Consider the following 22,821-nt stretch of genomic DNA (forward strand, 5'->3'; position numbering starts at 1 on the left):
CTCTTAGTTAGGTGCTACTTGTTGGACTATACCACGATGTAAGGGCAAAGTGTGTGATGATGCTCAGAGGAGAGAGAAAGAGGGAAAATGCTGCTTTTTGCACAGTGTGTGTCCAGTGCCCAATGTCAAGGTAATCCCAGTGGTGACAAGAAAGAGAACTTTTTACATTTAGTAACATTTATTTCTGCATTCGGTATCAAGTACATAAGTGCAAATATTCAGAGTCCATAATTAAGTCCATTAGGAACTACAGAGAATGTAATACAAATTGTAATAAATTGAACATGCTGGAACTTTCCAGTTACCATACATGTAAATCAGCCTGTCAATCCTTTACGACAAAAGTACTGGGTTTTGTTTTCTTTTTTTCTTTTTTTTTTTTATTTTTTGAGTTATACAAAACTGATTACCGTTAAGTACTGATTACTGTTCATTTTATTTGTGCTGGAAAACACTAAAACATCAGTCTACAATTCTATATAGTTAATAAAGATGAATCCAACCAGCAACCCAGTGACGTAGAAGCAATTTTAACTATTGCATCAAGTGCGCTAAGCAGGAAAGCCCCTAGCCACATGTAACATTAAAAGTTATAGAAGCAATGCCAATAGAAGAAGGAAAAACACTAAAAAAAAAACTTAAATAAAGAGGTCAATATTATTTAGGCTCTCACCATCATGCACTTTATAAGCAACACAAAAAACCACATCTAGTACACTTTTCTCTTTACTATACTTTAGTGCTTGACACAAGTGATTGCAAATATTCTAAGTGCAGAAGCAGCAGGGGAAAAGCACTGCTTCTGGGTTTTATGTTTCTAAGATTATGGTGTCAAGAAAAAAAAAAGAATGATAAATTTGCAGTAAAGTGTAAGAACAGAGCTGTTTTCACTCCAGATTTCCCCATTATGCACTACTGTAGTCGATGAATTCTTGATGTCTGCTTTACTCTGCCTTTCTCTTAGCACCTGGGATTTTAGCTTGGATCCTAAAAAAGAAAGAAGAAAAAGGATTATATGGTGAGGCAGTTATTCTTTTCCAGTGGTTCCCCACTTGGACTCTTATCCAGGGATAATCTCCAGTCCATGCTCAGTGTGTTGTCTCAACAGGTGAATTAAAGTGCCATGAGAAAAAGAAGTGATGCCCATCTAGGTTTTCTTACAGGCCTGGTTTTTGGTGGTTCATGTAATCTAGGGATATGTTCAGCGATATTCTCCACCCAGCATTATTTCTCCATGGTATATTGTCTACAGAAAGCCAGGAATACAGTCTAAAAATAGAATTTTGAGACCGAAATTTCAAAATTTCACCCAGGTTTTCTGCCCGTTCCATGGGGATTATAAACGCTAAAGATCACAGTGCTTCCAGGTATTTGCTTTCTGTGACAGGGGTGTGTCCTAATTCCCACTTTGGTCATTAATGCTCATGCAAAAAAAACAGACTTGGAGTGGTCACTGGAGAAGAGAAATAACTCATTCCTTCCTGTTTGTCCTGGTACCAACGTGGACACCAGTCTGTGCCTGGGCTGCTGTGCCCACAGTTCCCCTAAAGAGCAGGGGATGGACAGAAGGACGGAGCGCCTTAGTCTGCACGCAGCCGGGAGGGTTTCTCCAGGGATCTCAACCTCTCTGGGAGGACACCCCTGATGGGACACAGTGTCCCCAGGACCCCCCAGGCCCCAGCCACCCCCGAGGGCACCACAACCTCCCACGGGCGGCTGCTGAACTCACTTTGCCACGACGGTGTTTATGTGGGTCCGCACCAGCCCCAAGTATTGATCAATCTGTGCCTGCAAAGAGCAAGGGGAGAGCAAGTCAAGGGGGCAGCAACCAGGCAGAGGCACCCCAAATGCACCCTGCAGACAGACCTACCTGGTACTTGTCATATACAACGGGGAGAGTAAACATAGACACCACAGCTGAGGAGAAAAGGAGCACAGCGTTATGTTCCTGCAGATCACATTCCCCCAGAGGAGAGACCTACTTTGGTGGCAAACACATCATCGTGCCACTCGGTCAGCTGGTCCACCAGGGAGCCTTGTATTTAAAATGCACTTTGCTCAAGCCTCCCAAATATGGAATTCCCCACTGCTCTGGGACTGGGAGCTGCACAAAACCATAAACTGCAAAGTAGCTCTAGCAGGGAGGACAGCATAACAAAACAATGAATATTTACTGGGAAGGGAAATAAATGTTGGTGGTTCAACTGAGGGGAAGGCATGCCAGGGATAGGCTGTTTTGTCTAAGTCGAAATCTAGAGGGAGTTCAAGTTAAAAGTAGATTTTTAAAAGAAATGTTGGTTTTTACCCATTATCAGAAGAGTCAGGCCATTGAAGAGGGCTCCCACGTAAGTCAGCAGCCACATTAGTACTGCAAACTAAATTAAAGATGGATCATTACATCACCTCCAGTGCCAGCATAAGAAGAAAATAGCTTGCTTAACTGGCTAATATAATGGCACATTAGCCTTTTTTAATGTGGAAGAGAGTAGTTAAGGCACATTAGGAACTAGGTAGTTTTTCTAGGTGTATAAACCCCATTCTCTCTTCTGCTTCTCACCCTCTTAGCTCAGCTTTCATGTCTATTTAGGGCTTAAATTGCACCTGTGTAAGACTCTACATTGAGAATGGCACAGGCAGATTTCTGCATCCCATTTTTATGTTGGCAGGGGTCACCCCAAACAGGTTAAACAGAGCCCTGAAGTGGTAATCCCAGGGACTGATAACACTTGAGGCTGAAAAAATGGGTACATTTTCCTAAAATTCTTTACTAATTTAGGAGCCAAACCTATGTCTGCTCTCTTAATGATCTTCCCTTTGCTCTAAAGGACACCTGCTTGAGTATAAGGCTAAAAATCAATAGTTATTTCAGCAGAGAGAGAAAGAAGATCTTCCATAGCAGGAAATGCCACCAGAGGAAATCCAGATTAACAGAGGGGACCATTATTTTATAGCAAATCAATAGAAAGCATAATGCTGGGATGCTTCTAGAACTGAGGTGGAGCTAAGCTGGTTCTGCAAATTTTTACATCCTGTATTACCTATCAACACATTCAAATGCCAAACCTCTAAAGTGCTGTTAAACACTTTTTTAAAGAAACAGTTTTTAAATCAAAAAGCAGAGCAACTTTCATATTTGGAACTACACAAAACTAGGTTTCATGACAACCCTGTCAACATGGGAAGCAGCTCTTTGAAATGTAGATTTATCCTTTAGAGAGGGGTTAAAAATATTTAAAGCAATCCTACTTTTAAAGAATCCACAAGGTCCTGAACGAGAAAGAGTCTCCTCAGCTCTTTGACTGTGCTGTTGACGTATAGCTGGAGACAATCTGTGTATTTCTGGATCTGGTCCTGTGAAAGATTCATCTCCATCTCCAAGTAGGCTCTGCCAGAAACACAGGTCCCGTTACAAACCCGGGAAGTTTCCCCTGCTGTTCACATTCATACCCATCCACCCCATCATTCCCTCCTTCCCAGACCTCATTTCTTGGTGCTGGAGCAATGAGCTCCCCTCCCTGCAGGCCCAGGGCCACGAGCACACCCTCCTCACCCTGCGTGACCCATCTCTTGGGGTGATGCTGAGCTGGGGCTGTTCCCCTCCAGCCTCGCTCTCTTCCCACACATAGCCTGATCTTGATGGGATTTCTCTCTTTTTCTCACCCAAAGTGGGGTACAAATCTGACCTGGGAGTTTTCCCCACAAATTTCTGTGCTGTTCTCTGAGCTGTGCAGCCCCATCCTGAGTCACTGCTCAGAACTGGCCCAAGTGAGGCAGAAGGAGCAGCACTCCAACAAGATTCTTTTTTAGTGTGTGTGTGTGTGTGTGTGTGTGTTTGTCTGTAACCACACCAGTTCCATGACCTGGTTTACCAACTGGTTGGCACAGCAGAGGAGAAAGGATCTCTGTTCTTGTGGAGCAATCCCTCCCAGACCCTGTGGAGAGTGGGGAGTGCACTGCCACCATCACTTAGATTTTGGGTTGCTGGAGAAAAGATATGGATAAGTGCCTTCTATGCCCAATAGATTGTGCTCAGAAACAATGCTCTTTTCTCTGGCAGGTATGCTGTATTATCACCAGCTCTAAAGATACTCCTTTTCTCTGTTTGCTTAAAATTTCCCATATCTTTTTGAGAAAATAATCCCATGTCCTAGAGGATGACATTTTTTTGTGGTGTTTTTTCTTTCTCCCTCTGGGATCTAAGCTGACAGAACCTTACAATTTTTGAGACACTGTGAAAATATCATTATTTCCTGCTTCATGAGCGAGAAGAGAATTTCTTCTGGCACAAAAGCAGTGCTTGGGCATCACCACTGTAAGAGCCTAAAGTTGAGATACGTGGGACTCCAGGCAGCTCTTCAAAATGCAGTTTATTCCATCCAAGAGTTACAGCAGTCCAGGGTTGTGGGTGACAGAGCTGTGCCTACAGCTGTCAGCTCCAGCTGCAGGCAGGCCTGGAGACCCTTTGGTTTGGTTACTATGCATGATATACTTTTCTTTGCTGAACATCTTAACACAGTAGAACCAATCTGTATCTTAACTTTTATCTATAGCCTATCATAACTACTATAATTACCATATTCCTGTTACTATTCTCCTACAACTAAAAGTTAGTACATTACAATTTAAGCTAGAAGTTGTTTTTCAGTTTTCTTGCAGTGGAAAATTCTGAGACCTTTCTTCTACTTGCAGCACTTGCTGACTTGTTTGCCTGTGCTCTCTTTCTGCTTGGTAGAAACATCCTCTTCTTTGGGGTGGGTTTATCCTTTGCTCTAAGTCAAAAAAACCCTTCTAACTAACACACCCTTTGCCTCCTTGGTTATCCAGTCAGACTGGCTCAGCAATTCTTTTCCTCTATATCAAAACTTGCTTTTATTTCTATTTCTTCTTCAGATTCTACATTCAAAAATCTTTCTGCTGAGCATACACATCTGTGAGACTTTCTTGTCAAACTTTCCTCTCTCCCAACAACCACAAACCCACTCACTTGAAGGGGTGGCCCTCGTCCGTCTTCTGCACGGCCTGTAGGACGGATTTGTAGATTCTGAAGCTGATGGTGGCTGAGAGGCCGGCCAGGGCCAGGTATGCCACGACGCTGACGACGCTGAACTGGGTCAGGGAGAAGAGCAGCAACAGGAGGCTGCCAAAGACGATCCCCGTCTGCTTGATGTCGCGCCAGTACAACAGGTCGATAGCTGGGGGGAGAAGAGCAAATTGTTAAAGGCAGGTGTGGCACTCACGTTCTCTGAAAACAATCCCTTCACCCAGGATTTTCCTCCTGGGAAGCTGAGAAGCCCCAGAGAAAAGGAAAACAATTCTTATCTCATTTGCTTCTCCTGTGTTTTGCTCGTGTGGAATGTGTTTGGAGATTGTTTACCCACAGGTGATTGTTTCATTGGATTCTGGTTCACTCTCTCTGAAAAAAATCCCTTCGCCCAGGATTTTTCTCCTGGGAAGCTGAGAAGCCTCAGATAAAAGGAAAACAATTCTTATCTCATTTGCTTCTCCTGTGTGGAATGTGTTTGGAGATTGCTTACCCACAGGTGATTGTTTCATTGCATTCTGCTGTGAGTTGTTTTGACTCTTTGGCCAGCTGGGGCCAAGCTGTGTCGGGACTCTGGAAAGAGTCATGAGTTTTCATTATTATCTTTTTAGCATTGTGTAAGTGTCCTTTCTGTATTCTTTAGTATAATATAGTATTCTTTAATATAATATAGTATTATAAAGTAATAAATTAGCCTTCTGAGAACATGGGTCAGATGCATCATTCCTGCCTTTGCTGGGGCATTCCCATCAAATGCAGCAGGCAGGAGCTGCAGAGGCAGCGGCGGGGGCTGCCACGGGTCCTGTGTGACCCTCGGGGAGCAGTGATGTCTCTGCTCACAGCAGCACCAACAGGAGCTCCTCAGCAGGAGCAGCAAAGGGACTGGAGCATGGGCTGAGGAAATTACAACCGATGACCTACTTGAAATCCTTGTTTTGCTTGTGCCTGTGCCTGGGTTAGATAAGATGCATGAGTATCTCCAACCGCAGCACGGTGGGTGGGTCTCCTGCAGCAGCAAGGCAAGTGCAAGCTGGTTGCAAGTGCTCTGTGTTGTTGCTAGGGGTGTATGGAAGATTTCAACCTACCTTGCATTTACTCAGTCTGAAAATTCCATTTTTTAAATTTGTTTTTGTTTTTAACAAGTTGAAATGCCAAACGCTTGAGCAAAGCGTTTTCCTATTTTGGTTGTTGAAAAATGACTGTAAAAGTTTGGGGCTAGCCACAATAAACCACTTTCCCATTCAAAGTTTTCACAATTTATTTTTGTTCTTTCATAAGCTTTGAGAAAGGAAAAGACTCCTGGTTTTACCACTGCTTAATAGTTCCATGAGGAGGAAACCATTTTTCAGATAAGGCCTTCAAATACAGAATAATCTCTCTTGCTACTCAATCCAACCTCAGAATCAGAAATAAAAAAGAAAAAAAAAAAGCTTTCTGCTTGTTATATAACTTCCCCTGTCCATGGAAGGTGCTGGCTAGAACAAAACAAGTGCATAAGACCATTTTCAAATAGTGCCTTTTTACATTTGTAAAGCATGTAACTTTTACAGTGTTTTTCACCCACTTTGTATATTTTATTTCAACCTCTCCAGCAAAAATAATTAGTATCAGAGCCAGCCACTAAAATAGCAACATTTTATGAAAGGATTGTGGAATATCCAGTCCACAAAGGTGAATTTAATCTGCTTACACCCACAACCTGTTTCTGAGAGGACTCTTCATCCAGCCAGAGAACGTGCTCATGACAACCTAAACAAAACAGCTTTAATTTCACACACTGCACAAGTCCTCAAGAACAGCTTGAACACAGCACCAGCCAAACAGATTTGAGAGATGCCACTTGTCAAATCATTCTGAACAAAGAGTAAATTCAGGAAAATTGCAATCTGTCAGGAAAAAAAAAAAAAAAGCCCCTGATACTAAAAGAAACAAAATTAATCCAGCCTCTCAGTCCTTATCATCAAATCTCCAAAAATTGTGAGTCATCACGGCGTGTTTGCCTTGAGACAATGAGTTATATTACTCATTACTATTACACATAGTAGCCTTGCTTTACAGTGATGGGCTTGAGTGCAAAAATCGCTGTTGTATTACTGAGCTCTCCTCTCTTCATGCACCATTCACCTCCAATTATATTCTCCATCAAATACACTATATATGAACCTTTTACTATTTTTAAGTGTTCAGCACTGGCCCTGTGATCGTGAGCACACATGGCTGTATCCCATGGAAGCCACAGGACAAGGGACCTCGGTGCCTGTTTTGGGATCCTGGGCACTGACTCCACAAAACAGAGACCAGTCTTGTGCCCATGCCTGCTTCCTGCAGGAACCCTGGGGCAGGGAGTATGGAATGCTCCAAAATGCAGTTCCAGCATTGTCAGAGCTCCTGGATGAGGAGGTTTAGCAGCAGACACAGCTGTACTGCAGGAGTTGCACAGCTGGAGCTCCACAGATTGCTCACTGGTGATGGAGCATGCAACTCCAGCCTTGCAAACCATCCTTACAAAATGGCATCCAGAACATAAAAGTGCAGGTTTGGCTATTTTTCATATTCTTTTTCAGTAAAGGTACTTCAAAATCCTGCAGCTCAACCACTGGGTGCTGTCACCAGGGAGCATTTGGACAGGAGGTGTTATATTTTCTGTGAGGCTGCTGAGGCCCTGGCACAGGGTACCCACAGAAGCTGTGGCTGCCCCATCCCTGGAAGTGTTCAGGACCAGGCTGGATGGGGCAGGGAACAAGTGGAAGGTGTCCCTGCCCACGGCAGGAACGGTTGGAATAAGAAGATTTTTAAGCTTCCTTCCAACCCAAGCCATTCTAAGATTCTGTGATTATTCACAACCTGATATTTTTTGTGCTTAAAAATTACTCTGTCAGAGTACTGAAAATTTATGCAAATCTGCCTTTGAGATACTTAAGTTGTCTATCACACAAAACCTCAACATTAAATTAAATTGCACAGGTGAGCTGGTGTACATGCTACATTATCTGCTGATGGCAGAAAAAGGACAGGTGCCAGGGGAAAACATTCCCTGGGACACAGGCAGTGGAGAGGCAAACAAATGAGAACTGAGCCAAAAAATACAAACTGAACTCCAGCAGAGTTCCCTGAGTCAATCCCAATTAATTATAAGATCCAAAATGACCAACTAAGCCTTTTCCTTCCAATGATCTTCAAACTCATACTACTGCAGGCTGGCAGTGGGCTGCATTCTCATGCAGAAAGATGCCAAACTGCTTTTTCTCACTCTACTCAAAAGGGAAGGTGCTGAGTTACTCAAGGCAGGCTTGACCAGGTATGTGTATACCCTGAAAGTCATCTGTTCCTGCCATGGAATGACTGGGATATTTACTCAGCTGTATCAGGTAAGGAAAGGATCAGAGTGAGATGGACGGAGGCCAAGTGACACAGTTCTGGGAACAAGAGCATGTGAGAGGGAGGAGATGAAAAAGCATCTGGCCTCTTTCTGCAGCCAAAGGAGACCTGGGAGAGAGGGATCCTGTGTCTTTTAGACCTGAGGCAAATATTCTCATGTGCATGGGGAAAAAAAGTGCCAACTGCTAGCTGGAAAATCTCAGCACAGAAAAGGGAGATAGGAGTTCCATGATTTTTACATGGCTCTCCCAGTGCCCAGGTCCATCCTGGGAGCACATTCCCCTCACCCACAGCCTGCCAGGTCTGTCAGGATTCTCAAGGGCAGGAAGAACATCTGCCTTCTCCTCATCTCCCTCGAAGGGACAGGCAGCTGCAGCCCTGCTGCCCTGTCCAGCTGTTCGGGTGGGATTTGATGTTCCTGCGGCCATTCCTCCTCCTCTCCCTTATGGAGAAGGGGCTGAGCCAAACCTCTTGCAGAAGGTGATACAGGAGGGAGGTAAACCTCAAAGCTCCTTGGGCAGGGAAGTGGAATAAGGAGAACCCAGAACTAGAAATCAGCGGAGACTTGGGAAGACTTTGGCTGGACAGGCCTCGGGGGTTTGAGCTGTATCAGTTCCCCTGGACTTTGGATGCTGCTAAAAACACCTGAGCTACACCTGTCAGAGCCATGTTTTCTCTTTCAGTTGCAGCTTCAGTCACTTCAAAAACTTTTTAAATTATTGGAATGCAATGGAGATTAGGATAGGATAGGATAGGATAGGATAGGATAGGATAGGATAGGATAGGATAGAATAGAATAGAATAGAATAGAATAGAATAGAATAGAATAGAATAGAATAGAATAGAATAGAATAGAATAGAATAGAATATTTCAGTTGGGAGGCACCTACAGCCATCCCCTACTCTAGCAGCCTGACCAATTCAGGGCTGACCAAAAGCTAAAGCATGTTTTTGAGAGCATTTTCCAAATGCCTGAAACACTGACAGGTTTGGGGCACAGATCATCTCTTTAGAAGCCAATTCCAGAGTTTGACCACCCTCTTGGTAAAGAAATGCTTCCTTGCTGAGACAGTAGTTAAACACATTTTTCTCCTACATTTCCTTGCCTAAACAAGGAAAGCAGGGAGAGGTGCTCTGGGTGCAGAATGCCCCAGCTGGGATCCTTTGCCTGGTTTCCTCAGAGCGCCATTTCCTCCTGTATCCATTTACACCAGAGCCAAAGTACCTGTCACACCAGTGTCTGGGGCTGTAAATAGAGACCAAGGGGCAAACAAATGAGAAATTTTCTCATTGACCATCAGGTGAACCCAAACCTGCACCAACCTTTCTCACACCCTTTTTTCTTTTATTCTAAACAGAAATTAAAATTAAAGATGAGGTTGTCCAATGTTGGAATCTGAAATGCAAGGAATTCTCAGAACTTTGGGCCTGTAAGCCAAAGCTTAGAATTAAACACAGGATTTGATTTGAGCCCTTGGAAAAGGCTTCCAAACTTAGAATTGAGAATGTGGATTTATAGTTTAAAGCAGAGACATATTTAGTTGAGGAAAATTTAGAGTTTTAAAGTACAGTATTGTAGGTTTGTGTGTCATAACATGATTGACTAAGAAAGCTTACACTGTAGCATGAGTCCATTAGACAAAATATTTAAGGATTGGGTCAAAACCATCAACATCTTGGCAGTGTTTTATTGGTTAATAAATCCTTAAAAGGTCTTGTAACTGGAAGTCTTGTGACTTTCTGAACCCTGCAGTGAAGATGTGAGCCTAGCTCATCCTTCCTGCCTAGGTAGAAGATAAGAAAAATAAATTGCATCATCAAAAGCAATTCAGAGTCCTGTCTCTAACTCATTCGAAATTCCTTCAGAAATCCCCACAGTCCACCACATTTATATCTCTGGTTTGAGTTTTGTCTCACCCTATATTCATGTAAAACTGATTAAGATACCAAACAACTCCTCCCAAACACTCTCTGACCCCCTGGGTTTAGTGGCCGTTCAACAGACCACTGAGTATAACCAGTGCCCGAGCCTTAGCTGAAGGGCATCTGCCTGTTCCTGCCTGTACCCCTTCCTTGGCACACTGAAGAAACAACCAGCCAGGCTTAGAGCATCCTCCCCAGCACATGGGGATGCAGTGGGAGCGAGGATGAGAGGGCCAGGAGCGGAGCTGGAGCTGCAGCTCTCACACACACCCTCCTCTGCAGGGCCACTCGCCAGCACGCACCAGCCCCACGCTGGGCCAGGCTGAGACAGCTCCCAGCCCTAAGGAGGCTGCAGCATTCCCCAGACCAACTGAAGGACAGAGGATACCTCCCAGCACAAATTAACCACGTAATAACTGAGTGCTTTGCTCGATCAGAAGGGAAGGAATAAAAGGTCCTGGCGTGGTGCAGGGTCCTGCAAGCGCCGGGCGTTTCACTGGGAAGGGGTGTGTGCGTGCACAGACCCCACCACAATGGCACAATTCTGAGCAATGCACGCTGAATATTCATGAGGCAGGAGGCTGCTGCCACGTGAGGCTGTCGATGTGTGATGTGCATGCAGTTGGACAGGGGCTCAGCCTGTTTGGCTAAGCAAGATCCACTTCCGAGAGCCAAAACTTCAAACCGCCCAGTTTGCAGCGAGGATTTGCAAAAGGGGTTTGGGCATTGAAATCAGCCTTGGCTTCACTTGAGGGTCAGGCTCCTTCTGTTTTGAAAATCACTACTGTAAAATCCTGCCCGTGCCCATTAGCATGCAGAAGCTGTTCTGCTGTAGCTTTCCATGATGTCCCTTTAGCCTCCTGGAAGGAGGGAAGCAACATCACTCGCTTTGCACTCTTAACAGTACAACTCACCAGAAGTCTGAGTCATTTGTGGAGGTATAAAAGGACTCTGGGTTTTGCCAGGACTGCCTCAGACTCAAAACTATTTGCATTTATTAAGGAAGACTTACCAGCCATCTTTAAGACAGCAGCACTGCAGGTCACTGTCACTGCCTTTGAAGAATTTTTTGGGAGAAGTGTGTCTGACGAGCTGTTTATCTGCAAGTATTGCCTACTTGTGCTTTTTAACTCACAGCAGAACTTGCAAAATGTCACTCAAGTGGTCTTCTAGCTGCAGGATTTTCCAAGGGTGCCAAAACACTGCTTTAAAGGCACTTTTCTGGCAGAACCTCATCTGGCTAAACGAATGGGATCCTGCACTCGGGGCCACGGGCTAGCAAAGGTGAACTCTGTGGTACAAGAAACCACCTGCTAATGTGAACAGCTGGTATAAAGCCATGCTTGTGGGGCAAGCTGAAATGAACCTCACAAATAGAAGAAACAGCAGCAGCAGGCAGTGCTTGTGCCTGCAAGGAATGTGCCCAAAAGCTCTCACAGCTCTCCCCATGGCTTGCAGCAGAAAATGTTTCTGCTCCCCAGTACTTGGTATCAAAAAAGCCAGAAGACAAATGTGGGGGCTGGAAAGGGCAATGCCAAGGCAGACTGACTGAAAATGCTCCTGAATCCATTCTTGTTAGGATGTGGAAACATGAGACCTGGGCTTTGGGGGTTTTTGTGTTCCCCAGAAGCCTCGTGGTGTGGGGCAGAGATCCCAGAGGGAGAATAGAGGATCCAAACCAAGCTGGAGCTAAAATGCCCTCCTGCATGGCTATGTTTTCCAAAAACACTTTTGTAGGAAAAATGGGAATCTTTCCATTCCATGTCTCAAAGAAAGCATTTTAGAATGAAAATTAATGATCAACCAAGAAGAGACTAGACAATTCAAATCTTCCACAGCTTCTCCTCTGAAAATCTCTGTTCTCTCCTTCTGACTTCCCAAGTTTTTCCTCTACTGCAACAACTGGGTGAAAAATGATCATGCAAAAAGCAGCATTTCCATGGAAGTTATTTCAAAAAGTGGGAGCAAACCCCTGGTGCCCAGCCTTCAAATGAAGCCCATGGGCCTTGATGATTATATAAAAGGTTGTATGCTCTGTAGTACACTACTAACACCTTTGGAAATGATCAAGCTGCCCTTCCCACCATGGAAGTACCACCAGGTCTGCTGAGGAGGTGAAATCAATGGGTTGCACTGCTTCACTCACCATCTAATAACAGTTTTTAAGAAAAGTGAGAAAAACATCTCTCTACACAGCATTTACTTGTGTGCACACAATGTCCTTACAGTGTAATATTACAGCTTCATAAATATAAATTACTTCATAAGGCATTTATCAGACCTTCTGGGAGTGAAAAAACCAAGAAACACAATTTAAGAAGAACAACCTTGTTTATGGCGCCGTCACAAAAGTCTTTGACAACAAATGACACAATGCTGCAGGTTTTGAGTAGAAATAAATACTGCTTGCACTCAGAGCAAGCCCAGCTTGCAGGTTTAACCACAGGCTGCAGGACCAGCCTTTCCCTCTCCTCTCCAATGAAGGATCCAATGTGGACATTGCTCCCCTCCCCACAACAGATTTGATTCTAATGCAATACAGATGGAGACATGGTTAATGAGCAGTCTGCTGCCTTCAGGAGACTGCTGAGATGAGCAGCAGAGCCAAGAGAGGGTATCTGTGCTGTTTCATGAGGCATAGCTCCTGCTCCTTCATCTCCAGCCTTCAGGAATCTCTCCATGCCTCTACCTCTTGTACACACTCTGACCATTAACTTCCTGTCCTCAGCTCAGCTTTACAACTTTATCATCCTCCTCTTTCAAGGTTTAACTTGAAAGTTCAGAGCTTCTTAGTCCCCAGGGTCTGGTGAGAGGAGACCTGGAACAAGAATAGGATCAGGGAAAATGAAAACCTTGATACAGGATGCCCTCCATGTTATTTCCTACTACATCTGCAAGATCAAGACGTGAGCAAAAAAAATTATTGATGGATTGCCTCGTGTGAGGCACCAGAGTAGGCTTGGGTAGGCAGGAGAGGACTAGTAATAGAGGATTGTCAGTGAGAAATCAACCCTACAACCACATCACACACCAGTCTACTGCAGCATTTATTATCATTAATTATTAATTATTATGTGATTGCTGCTGCTATTAACGATTATGCTGTTGTTATTTTCATTTTCATGTGAGAGATGTTTTAGGAGTGGGATTGAGCACAGCAGCAGGAGAAACACACAACTGCTGCTCATCAAACTGTATCACTGCCTGCCTTGGGTAGTTTCTGTGCAGGATGTTATGGCTCTCACGCTAATTGAGCAGAAACCAAGGAGATCAAGCAGACGCCCTCGTGCAGGCTCTGAGTGCACATAATGCTATGGAAATGTGAAAATTCTCCTGAGATGCTCCTGGACTAAAGGAATAGAGCTGGGCTCTCTGCTAGACTCTATCCAAACATTCAAAAATCTGCAGATTTCCAAAATGAGTGGTTCAGACCTATGTTACTTGTAATTAAATATGATGTGGGGCAAGTACTCCTGCTGATATCATACAAGCCTTACCAGAACTCACTTCCCAAGGACCTAAAAAAAAAATTAAAACAAAAGCAGCCCTCCATCACTGTCTTCAGCTATTGCCCCCCATTATCCCCTTAATGGAGTTTAAATTACTCCTCAGGGAATACCTCAATATACTCTTAATCTGGGGGAATTTTCACCTTGTTCCAGCAATGAAAGAATATTGTCCACCAGATCTTAAAAGACACGGCTCTGAGCACCCTGGTCTGGTGAAAGGTGTCCCTGGCCATGGAAGGGAGGTTGGAACTGAGTGGTCTTTAAGGTCCCTTCCATCCCAAACCATTCTGTGATTCTGTCCTGGCTCAGCAGGTGTGCAGAGCACATTTTCTCACTGATTCCTTTTGCCATCAACAGGAACGTGCTGGAAGAAGAATTTATACAATTTCTGCATCAGTGACCCAAAAGAAAAAAAAAAGGCAACAAATCTTAAAGTCATAAACAATCTGGACAAATTTCCTTCAAACTTCACAGGAAATCATCTGTGAAATTAGGAAATAAACTCCCCACAAGTTGATATAGTTTTATGAAACTGTGAGGTGAATTTGTTACAGCAGGTGTTGAGCTGGTACCAGGGTTTTAGCCCGACCAAGATCCCACATAAGAACCAAATACTGGGGCAGATCATTATCAAATGGATCCCAGCTGAGAGAACAGCCCACAATATTTTCAGTAAAGCACTGAAGGTACCAACTGGCTCATTATAAAGCTGTAATTAGGCAGACTTCACAACTGTCAATAAGATTACAGATTAACTGCATGCAACTGTATTATTGTCATTGAAATTCTTTATCAGTCTTAAAGTGAGGAACATTGCCATGAGCAGTTGCTGCAGCTTCCCATCACCCTTTGGAAACCAATGGATATATCAATCACGTAAGGAAGCTGCCTCTCTGAAAACAGCTGCCAAGGAATGATAATCAATAACTGCAGTCCCAGCAGAGTTATGTCAACTAGATGGATTTGATGAAGTCTGCACTCCTTTCCCACATTAAGTTACAATTATAATGTGGGTAATATTTAGGATCATTTTTATGAACACTCCATGGGCCTGTGTCTCTGGGTCTTTTCATTTTTCTTTTTAATAAGTCTTGCAGAAGGTTGAACTGCAGGAGCAAGCCAGACACTTATGACTGTAGAAAAGTGGAAAAGGGAATATTCGTGATGACCAGTGTACTGACACCAAACAACTCCTCCAAGCTGGGTGAAAACTTGGGCACTGATCCCTTCTCTGTGGTGCCCAGCGACAGAACCTGAGGGAATGGCTGGAGCTGAGCCACAGGAGGTTTAGGCTGGATATCAGGAAAAGGTTCTTCACCCAGAGGGTGTTTGGGCACTGGAACAGGCTCCCCAGGGCAGTGGTGAGAGCACCAAACCTGACAGAATTCAAGGGCTGTTTGGACAATGCTCTCAGGCACAGGCTGGGATCGTTGGGGTGTCCTGGGCAGAAATTGGACTTTGACGAACCTCGTGAGTCCCTCCCAACTCAGGATGTTCTATGGTTTTATGTCCTTCCTAATCCAGAGAATCTCTCTGGCAGGGTGTGCACCTGCAATTCCCCAAAGCCCCCTGTGTCCTGCTGAGCTGAGCCCCTGGGGAGGGCACAGGGACCTGTCCTTCCCCTGCAGCTGGAGGCTGCCCTCGCCCAGCAGGTCCCAGTGGGAAGCTGCGCACTCTGCCACACTCTCGTGTCACACACGGAGCTGGCACAGGCCATGGGCTGTTCCCCCAAGGCCCACAGCCACCAGCACGCCCAGCAGGGACATTTCTCCTCACACTCATGCATTATGCATGGCTCCATCCCAGCCTGCTCCAATGCATCACCTCCCAGTGCGGAGATGACTGGGGCGTGGAAGTCGCTGCGGTTCCCCAGAGCCACCCATGTGAATATTCTGAATGAAGGAGATGCCCAGCAGGGTGAACTACTGTCCTGCTCACCCAAGGGCTGGATCATGACACACCTTTGCTCTAATCCTGCTGTACCTGCAGGATGGGCAGGTAAAAACCAATATTTCTAAATGTGTGCAGCAGCAGTTGATTCACTGCAAGGGAAATTCACTGCAAGGGAAATTCACTTGACTGAGTGGGGCAAAGTCAAAGCCTCAACAAGAATCTTTGCAGCTTCCCACGATCCCCACCCAAATTTACATCAATTATAACTACTATAGGATCAATCCAATGATACAGCAAGTTGCAGGCTTGGCTGTTGAGTAATCAAAACTTTTGTTAACCTCATTGTTGAATCTCCGTAATTTACATAAAAATATGCTCCGTATTTACTGAGGTTTCTCTCTGCATCTGTTACACTCGCAGACACATTCCAGACTTTTCAGGGAGGAACCATAATTCCATTGACAATCAAGCTGGCAAAATTACACAACTCCAGATTTGCACAAAACTGATATTCCAGGTTGAGACAGAGACAACATGAATAATAGATATTAAAGGAATCAATGAATCGTCTTTGGTCTTCATTCTCCTGAATTTTAAATTTCCTCTATTTTATCTGGGACTGATCAAAGAATTTTGATGACAGAAATAATATTCCGTGGCTATTTCATGTTTTCTGCAGGATCATTTTGGAATCATAAAGCACCACCCAAGGAAAAGAAAAAAAAATGCAAATGCTGTGAAAGTGAGGCAAGTGATTTATTTTAACTGCGTTGATTTTTCAGACCTGGGATTTTTTTTCAAATCAGCATGGGACATATTGTGTCATTCAATTTTCATCAAATCTACCCCACTTTCAAAAAGGAAAGCACTGAAGGAGAGAAACCCCACTGTTATTATTAATTATTAATTAAACAAGAGCAGTATGCCCTTCATTATTCCCCTTTTTAAATTTATGATTTATTTTTTTCCTCATGAGAAGGAAAATACTCAGTTTGGTTCTAAAAACAGGTGGTTCAGGATTCTGACTCAGCACGTCAATGCTTTTATAAGAATCAGCAAAATACCGAGCATTTTGGAAGAAAAACCCTATACCCAAACCCCACCCTACAAGGGAGCTAATCTGCAAAGCTCAGATAGAAAGACCCTAAAGTTTGGTTGTGACTCTCTCATTTGAGCTTAATGAATCCCACAAACACATTTGGAAAACCCTTGCCCTTCATTTCGGTGTGGAAAGCCGGAGCTGCTGGAGCCTGGCATTTAACAGGTGCATCTGTTTACTTTCCAGCTACTCATCTTCCTTAAAAAACCCTCAGCTTCTAAATACAATTAGATGCTGAACTGAGATTGCAAAAATATCAAGCTCCCTAGAGACAGGCATCTGAAAAGTCTCTCCATCCCCACCCCTCCCAAAAAAAAAAAAAAAAAACCACTTTAGGAATCTTTTTCAGCTTCTGTTGCATCGAGCTGCGTTTATGAAACTATGCCTGCAAGCATCCTGGACCCTTTAATGAGATGATGCCATGGAGTAAATCTCTCTCCCAGGGACCCTGCTGTGAGCATCAGCACCATGAACTGACTGTTCAGCGTAAACATGCACCTGAAAATTACAAAAATCCATCCAAACAAAGCCTGCCCGAAGCAGCCCCAGCCTGCCCGGCAGCATCAGCCGCTGGCATTTCTGCCTCTAATCTGCCCACCGAGCAGCGTCACAGAGACTGCCTTTTATCAAAACAAAGGCTGGATGCTGGCTGGGAAGTGTGAAGCCGGCTAAAAATGGCTGAAAAGCCGTCCAAGGCACCCGGGAAGGTGGCCAGCCCCACCCAGCGCAGACACCGACCCGCTCAAAACACGCTGAAAATCAACCCAAAAAAAGGGAGATAGATGCCATTGTTCCCTTTCGCCTCCGCGCAGCGAGACAACATCCCCGCGATATTTCACCCCCCGGAACGAGTGCTCGGGAGCATAATGAAAGGATTAATATGTTTAAAAAAAAATAAAAATACAATCCTAGAGCAAAGTAGGAAGCGGGGTGCCATCCCGCGGCGCCCCGGCTCCGTCGCCCTCCTTGCCGGAGCTGCGTTTTCTTTGTGTGACACAAGGCTGAGCCCGGCTCTGGGTGTGTCCGTGGGCAGGAGGCACCCAGGAGCCCAATGCCACCACCTCCCAGCCCCGGCGGGCACCAGCGCACCGCCACCCGGCTTCCCTAGAGCCCGAAAGGTGGGAAATGGTGCCGGCGCCATCCCGACGGAGAGAGCCGGGGATGGGGAATGACGCCGCTAACGGCAAGGGCGGATGCTCCGGGAATGAGCTGCAAGGTGGGAAGGAGGGAGGACCTGTATCCTGGATGCTTTCAGGGTGAGACACCTGCGGATGGGAGAAATGCATTCCGAGAACAGAAAGAGGGGCTTTCAATCTTTCTTTCTTTCTTAAATTATCCCCCCAAAGAAAAGCTCCGCGGAGGGGGAGGGAGAGGAAACAGCATGCAAAGGCCCACAGGTGAACAATGCAAAAATGGATGGATCCTGCCTTCGCCTCCTCTGCCATGCAGTCCTAGCATGCAACACCAGAACAGAGAGAATACCCTGACATTTCCAGTTGCTCCACAGACAGTCCATCTTGGTGGAATCGGCACTGGCTTGCATCTCGGAGAGCTGAGGGCTTGCCGGTCCTTTTGGTCGGAGGCACTGCGTTAGCAGTCAGGCATTCCCGAGCATGGGTGGGATCCTGGGTACCGCTGCCGTCTCCCCGCTCGGCTCCGGACTGATGCTGTAAGCAGCACAGGCGGAGGGGGAGGGCATATTGTACGCGCTGCGGTCTCCACTGCAGCAAATCAGCAGTGTGATGTGGTTGCCCTAGGGAGCAGGCTCCTTTGAAAAGGGGATGCGGTCCCTTTTCAAATCAAAAGCTTGCGCTCGGGCGGCTTAGCCCTGCTAAGCCATGGAAATGGTTAAGGCAACCTGATGGCAAAGAAATAAAAACAAATTGGGTGTGGGTAAATAGGGGGGGTGGTGAGCAGTGTTTCCTGTGTGTCAGTATGGTTGTGACTGTTCCAGAAATTTCTTGACAGTGATGGAATCTGGTATTTTCTTAATTTTTTTTCTTTTTTTCCTTTTTTTTTTTTTTTTTTTTTTTATGTGAAAGCCAGATTTCACACAACCCCTCCAGGTTTTTATGCCTCCCCCTCTCCTCTGCCCAGCTGGGTGGGGTCGGGGAGCAGGCAGGAAAATAAACAAGGTCAGGATCCAAGCCCTGCAGAGCAACCCCTATTTTGCTATGTTTTTTTGGAAAACCCTGTAGGCACGGGGTGACCCGTGTGGACCCCCATGCCGAGCCCTGCCACACCAGGATGCTGAGGACTCCCAGGTGCACCAGGTTTGGGTGTGCTGCCTCCTCTCATTGCCCAAAATGCTGCAAAAATCAGGATTTGAGGTGTAAGAGGGCAGGAATACAGGACAATTTGTGAAAGACTAATAGCTGAATTTTAACACTCACTTTAACAGTGGTGGGCCCCACCACTCCTTCCCTAGCAGGACACAGCCTCTGCCTCAGTTTCCCCAGCAATAAACTTTTATGAATAGCCTTGCAGAGACATCATGACCATGCAATGGTCATACTTGGCAAACACTGGGAAAGAAAATTTTTTGCTGCTCAACCTGTTTGCATTTTCAGATTTTGGGGTGCCTAGGAATATTAAAGTCCCAAAAAAGTCACCCCATTTCATTGAAGAATGTCCAGTATATCAGACTATGTCCAGTCATTTTGGGCTGAATGACCCCAGCTGGGCACCTCTCAGCTCTGAGGCTGGATTAGATCATGACAGTTCATAAAATAATTTCACTTGAGCAGTGTTTTACTGAATTTTGCTTTTTTTTAATGTGGAAAAAAACACCAACACAGACACAGTGGGTCACATACTCATCAGCATGGAGAATAGAGTTTGAACCCTTCTTCTCTTTTGGCTCCAAAAATAAGAGGTCTTTAATACCTGAGTTAACAGATATCTCCTCCAACTAGCAGCAGTAGGTCACTTATCCTTCCCCCAGGTAACTCATCTTATAGAAGAAAGCCAAAATTTAAGGTAATTCACCATAGTAATATCTGACCCTTTATCTAGGAAACTCTGCTGGGATTAGAGGCCAAAAGCTTTTGTTCATGTTTATAAACCATCCCTGAGATCCCCAAAACCACTTGCTTAGGCTTGAACCCAGCATCTTCATTCCCCTAACAGGGAAATCCTTAACTAATTGGGGCAGAACTGGCTTCAGCTGTCATGGCATAGAGTAAGATTAAACCATCTATAATGTTACAAACCTGGATTTTGTGTTCTTCCTGGCTTTGTTTAAAAAAAAAAAAAAAGGAAGAAAGAGGTTGGCAAGGGATGATTTTTTAAGCATGGACCAATTGGTTTAGACCCTTTGCAAGAGCAGAAAATTTCCCTATTGATACATTTTGCCCTGCAAACCCTTTGCAGCTCTGCAATGGGGTTTCCAGCACCAAGCCATAATATGAAGTATTTACAAGCAGTGTGTATAAAACAGAGACATAATTCACATAAAACTTCTGCATCCTTGTCCCTGGAATAGCCAGAATAGCCATAGACACCCCAAACATGGTGCACAGGTCAAACTCATGGCTACTGGGTGTGTGCCATCAGCAACACAGCAGAGAGAAGGCAAAGATCTCTGTTTGGTCTCACTGTAACCCAAATTTCTCAGTCAAGTATGAAGGACAAATTCCCTTTGGACAGAAGAGTGGTCCATGTACATTTAACATCCCACTAGTGATTTCTCCTTGCCTTCATTGTTTGTAGAATTTTTTCTCAGATGTCTCCATTCCCTCTTCCAGGCTAGCAAAATGAACCACACCATCAGGCTTCCTGTTTAAATTCTTACTCCCCTTTGGAAAAGTGTCTCTTCAGACCTGGCCCATGTGATTGGACTCTCCCACACTACTTCCAGAACTATTTTAATCCACAGGCACCAGAACCCATCGCTTTACCAGCAGTAACAAGAACACTGCATTTGTGTTAGAAACAGAACTGAACTGGAACAGGGAGATGAAGACACTTAGAAAATGTACACGGGCTAAGGAGAGCTTCCAGTGTGCACTCACTTGTCCCAGGACCTGAGGCAGGTGGGGGACAGAAGCAGCTCTATGTGTGACTACAGAAATTGCACAAAATCCTAATCAGCACTGGGTGGATCCAGCACTAAAATGGCCATTGATAAAAAAATGCATTTCCACAATGAAATTTTGAATTATGCCCTCAGTAAGTAGTGAGAAAGAATTAGGACTGAGCATTTGGCCATCAATCCTGAGGTTAAGAACAGGCTGGGAGGCACAAATAAACATTGCACTGCCTGGATCTGAAAAGGGTGAGAGATGCACAGAGATCTTGGCATCAGCTGCAGGAAGGTTCAGTGTTGGAGGAGAGCTTTCCTGTGATCATGAATAGCAGCAGGATGAAAAGCAGTATGTGGAATTTGCTTCCCTTCAGAGCACTGTCCATTGGGAGCCCCCTTCTGCTATGGCTGTTACTGAAATTGTTACAGGTCTTAGGAAGTGTTAGGGAGGGCACAAATCTCAGTGTTGATGGCACAGCCAGGAGCCAAGAGGGCTCATCAGTACTTGCCTGTTCCATAGCTCTGCTGGAGATAACGATCTGTGCATGCAGGATGTGTGGGGTAAGCACTCAGTAAAACAAAGGTGCCCATGGGATCACTGCAGGAAACCACTGGCCAAGTGAACACCTGTGTAGGATATTGTCTGCCTCATTTCTTTCCATCCCTCCAACTCCAACAGAGATCACAGAATCATAGAAGGGTTTGGGCTCCAAAACCAGTTCCAAACCTTTGCCCATGGGCAGGGATGCCATCCACTGGACAAGGTTTCTCAAAGCCCCATCCTTTAACAATTCCAGGCATGGGGTACCCACATCTGGATGGCCAACTGAGGTGCAGACTGTAGCTCTGCAGAGGACAGGGACACCCTGCCCTGGGGTGTGGCCACCAGGGCTGTGCTCCTTCCAGGGACACAGGAAATCCTGCAGCAGGACTGGCACTCCAGCCCTGCCTTCTTTGCCTCCAAAGGTCCTTCCATGGTGACCCAGCCCACCTGTGCACCACTGATGAGCTCTGATGAGGTCAGAGTTAGCAACATTTAAGGCTTTTTAGGTAAATCTCCTTGAATGGACCATAACAGTCCATAAGAGCTCTGAAGCACCCACTGTTCTACCACAGGAACTTAAATTTGGGGCCATCCCTTAACAACCCTGCCGGAGGGCAGGGGTGGAAGTCAGCTGGTTTCAGTTGGTTTCAAAGATGATTTAATGATTAAAAGTCCACAGACAGAGCTGAAACCACTGTTTGGAGTGCAGTGACTTTGAAGGCACTTTGGACTGACTGCGTTCTCCTGCACCACTCCACGTCAAGGCTCCGTGGGACACATTGAGGGCAGCGCCAGATCTGCAACGTGGTGCTGAAAGATCCTGACACTTAGCACTTGAGGAGAACAATAGCATTAAGGGAGATCATTTGGGTTATTTTTCTAAGCTAATTTGTTCTTAGCATTAGCAACAAAAATAGAGAGGATGCTATTTTAAAAGCTGCATTAATATGTCTCGAAGCTCTAAAGAGCAACAGGGAATTTTTGCCTGAGCACTCCAAGCAAGGGCAGCCAGCAATTACATTTTCGTGAGGAGGCTGTCAATAGCAGAAGGATGGGCCAAATCCTGGCTCTGCTCTCATCCTTCTCACTGTCTTGTGCTCATTCTTGCACATTTTCTGGTCTGCAGAGCTGCTCAGAGGCAGCTCAAATGGCAAGGCCGTGAGCTGGGAGATGCTGATGGCTGTTTCAGGTCCATCACTTCTCACAGTACAGGAAGCACATAGACAGCTCTGTCCTTGCAGTCTTTTGCCTCAGGTCTTTGCTACTTTCTCTTAGAAGATGCAATGCAGTGATGAATTACCTTTTTTCTCAGGTCTTCAGACCACAAAAGGAATCAATAAGCTGGTAAAAAAAGACAATATGGTCTTAAACTGGCAGAATTAAAGTCTGAAGCTGAACAATCACAACAAA

At 45.1% G+C, this 22,821-nt stretch overlaps 1 protein-coding gene across 1 annotated transcript in view; it reads right to left on the reverse strand.

Moving 5' to 3' along the window:
* Window positions 1-909: 909 nt before the first annotated feature.
* RTN1 (reticulon 1) overlaps window positions 910-22,821 on the reverse strand; it is a gene marked incomplete at its 5' end in the record, with an annotated part of 123,108 nt that continues 101,196 nt past the window's right edge. The window contains 6 exons of the mRNA XM_084207382.1: window positions 910-987; window positions 1,730-1,788; window positions 1,871-1,917; window positions 2,306-2,375; window positions 3,247-3,385; window positions 4,985-5,192. Coding sequence (XP_084063508.1) covers window positions 945-987; window positions 1,730-1,788; window positions 1,871-1,917; window positions 2,306-2,375; window positions 3,247-3,385; window positions 4,985-5,192 — 566 coding nt within the window. The 3' untranslated portion in view covers window positions 910-944. The remainder of the gene's footprint in view (window positions 988-1,729; window positions 1,789-1,870; window positions 1,918-2,305; window positions 2,376-3,246; window positions 3,386-4,984; window positions 5,193-22,821) is intronic.

Source organism: Fringilla coelebs, assembly GCF_963513975.1.
Source record: "Fringilla coelebs genome assembly, chromosome: 6".
Classification (NCBI taxonomy): Eukaryota; Metazoa; Chordata; class Aves; order Passeriformes; family Fringillidae; genus Fringilla; species Fringilla coelebs.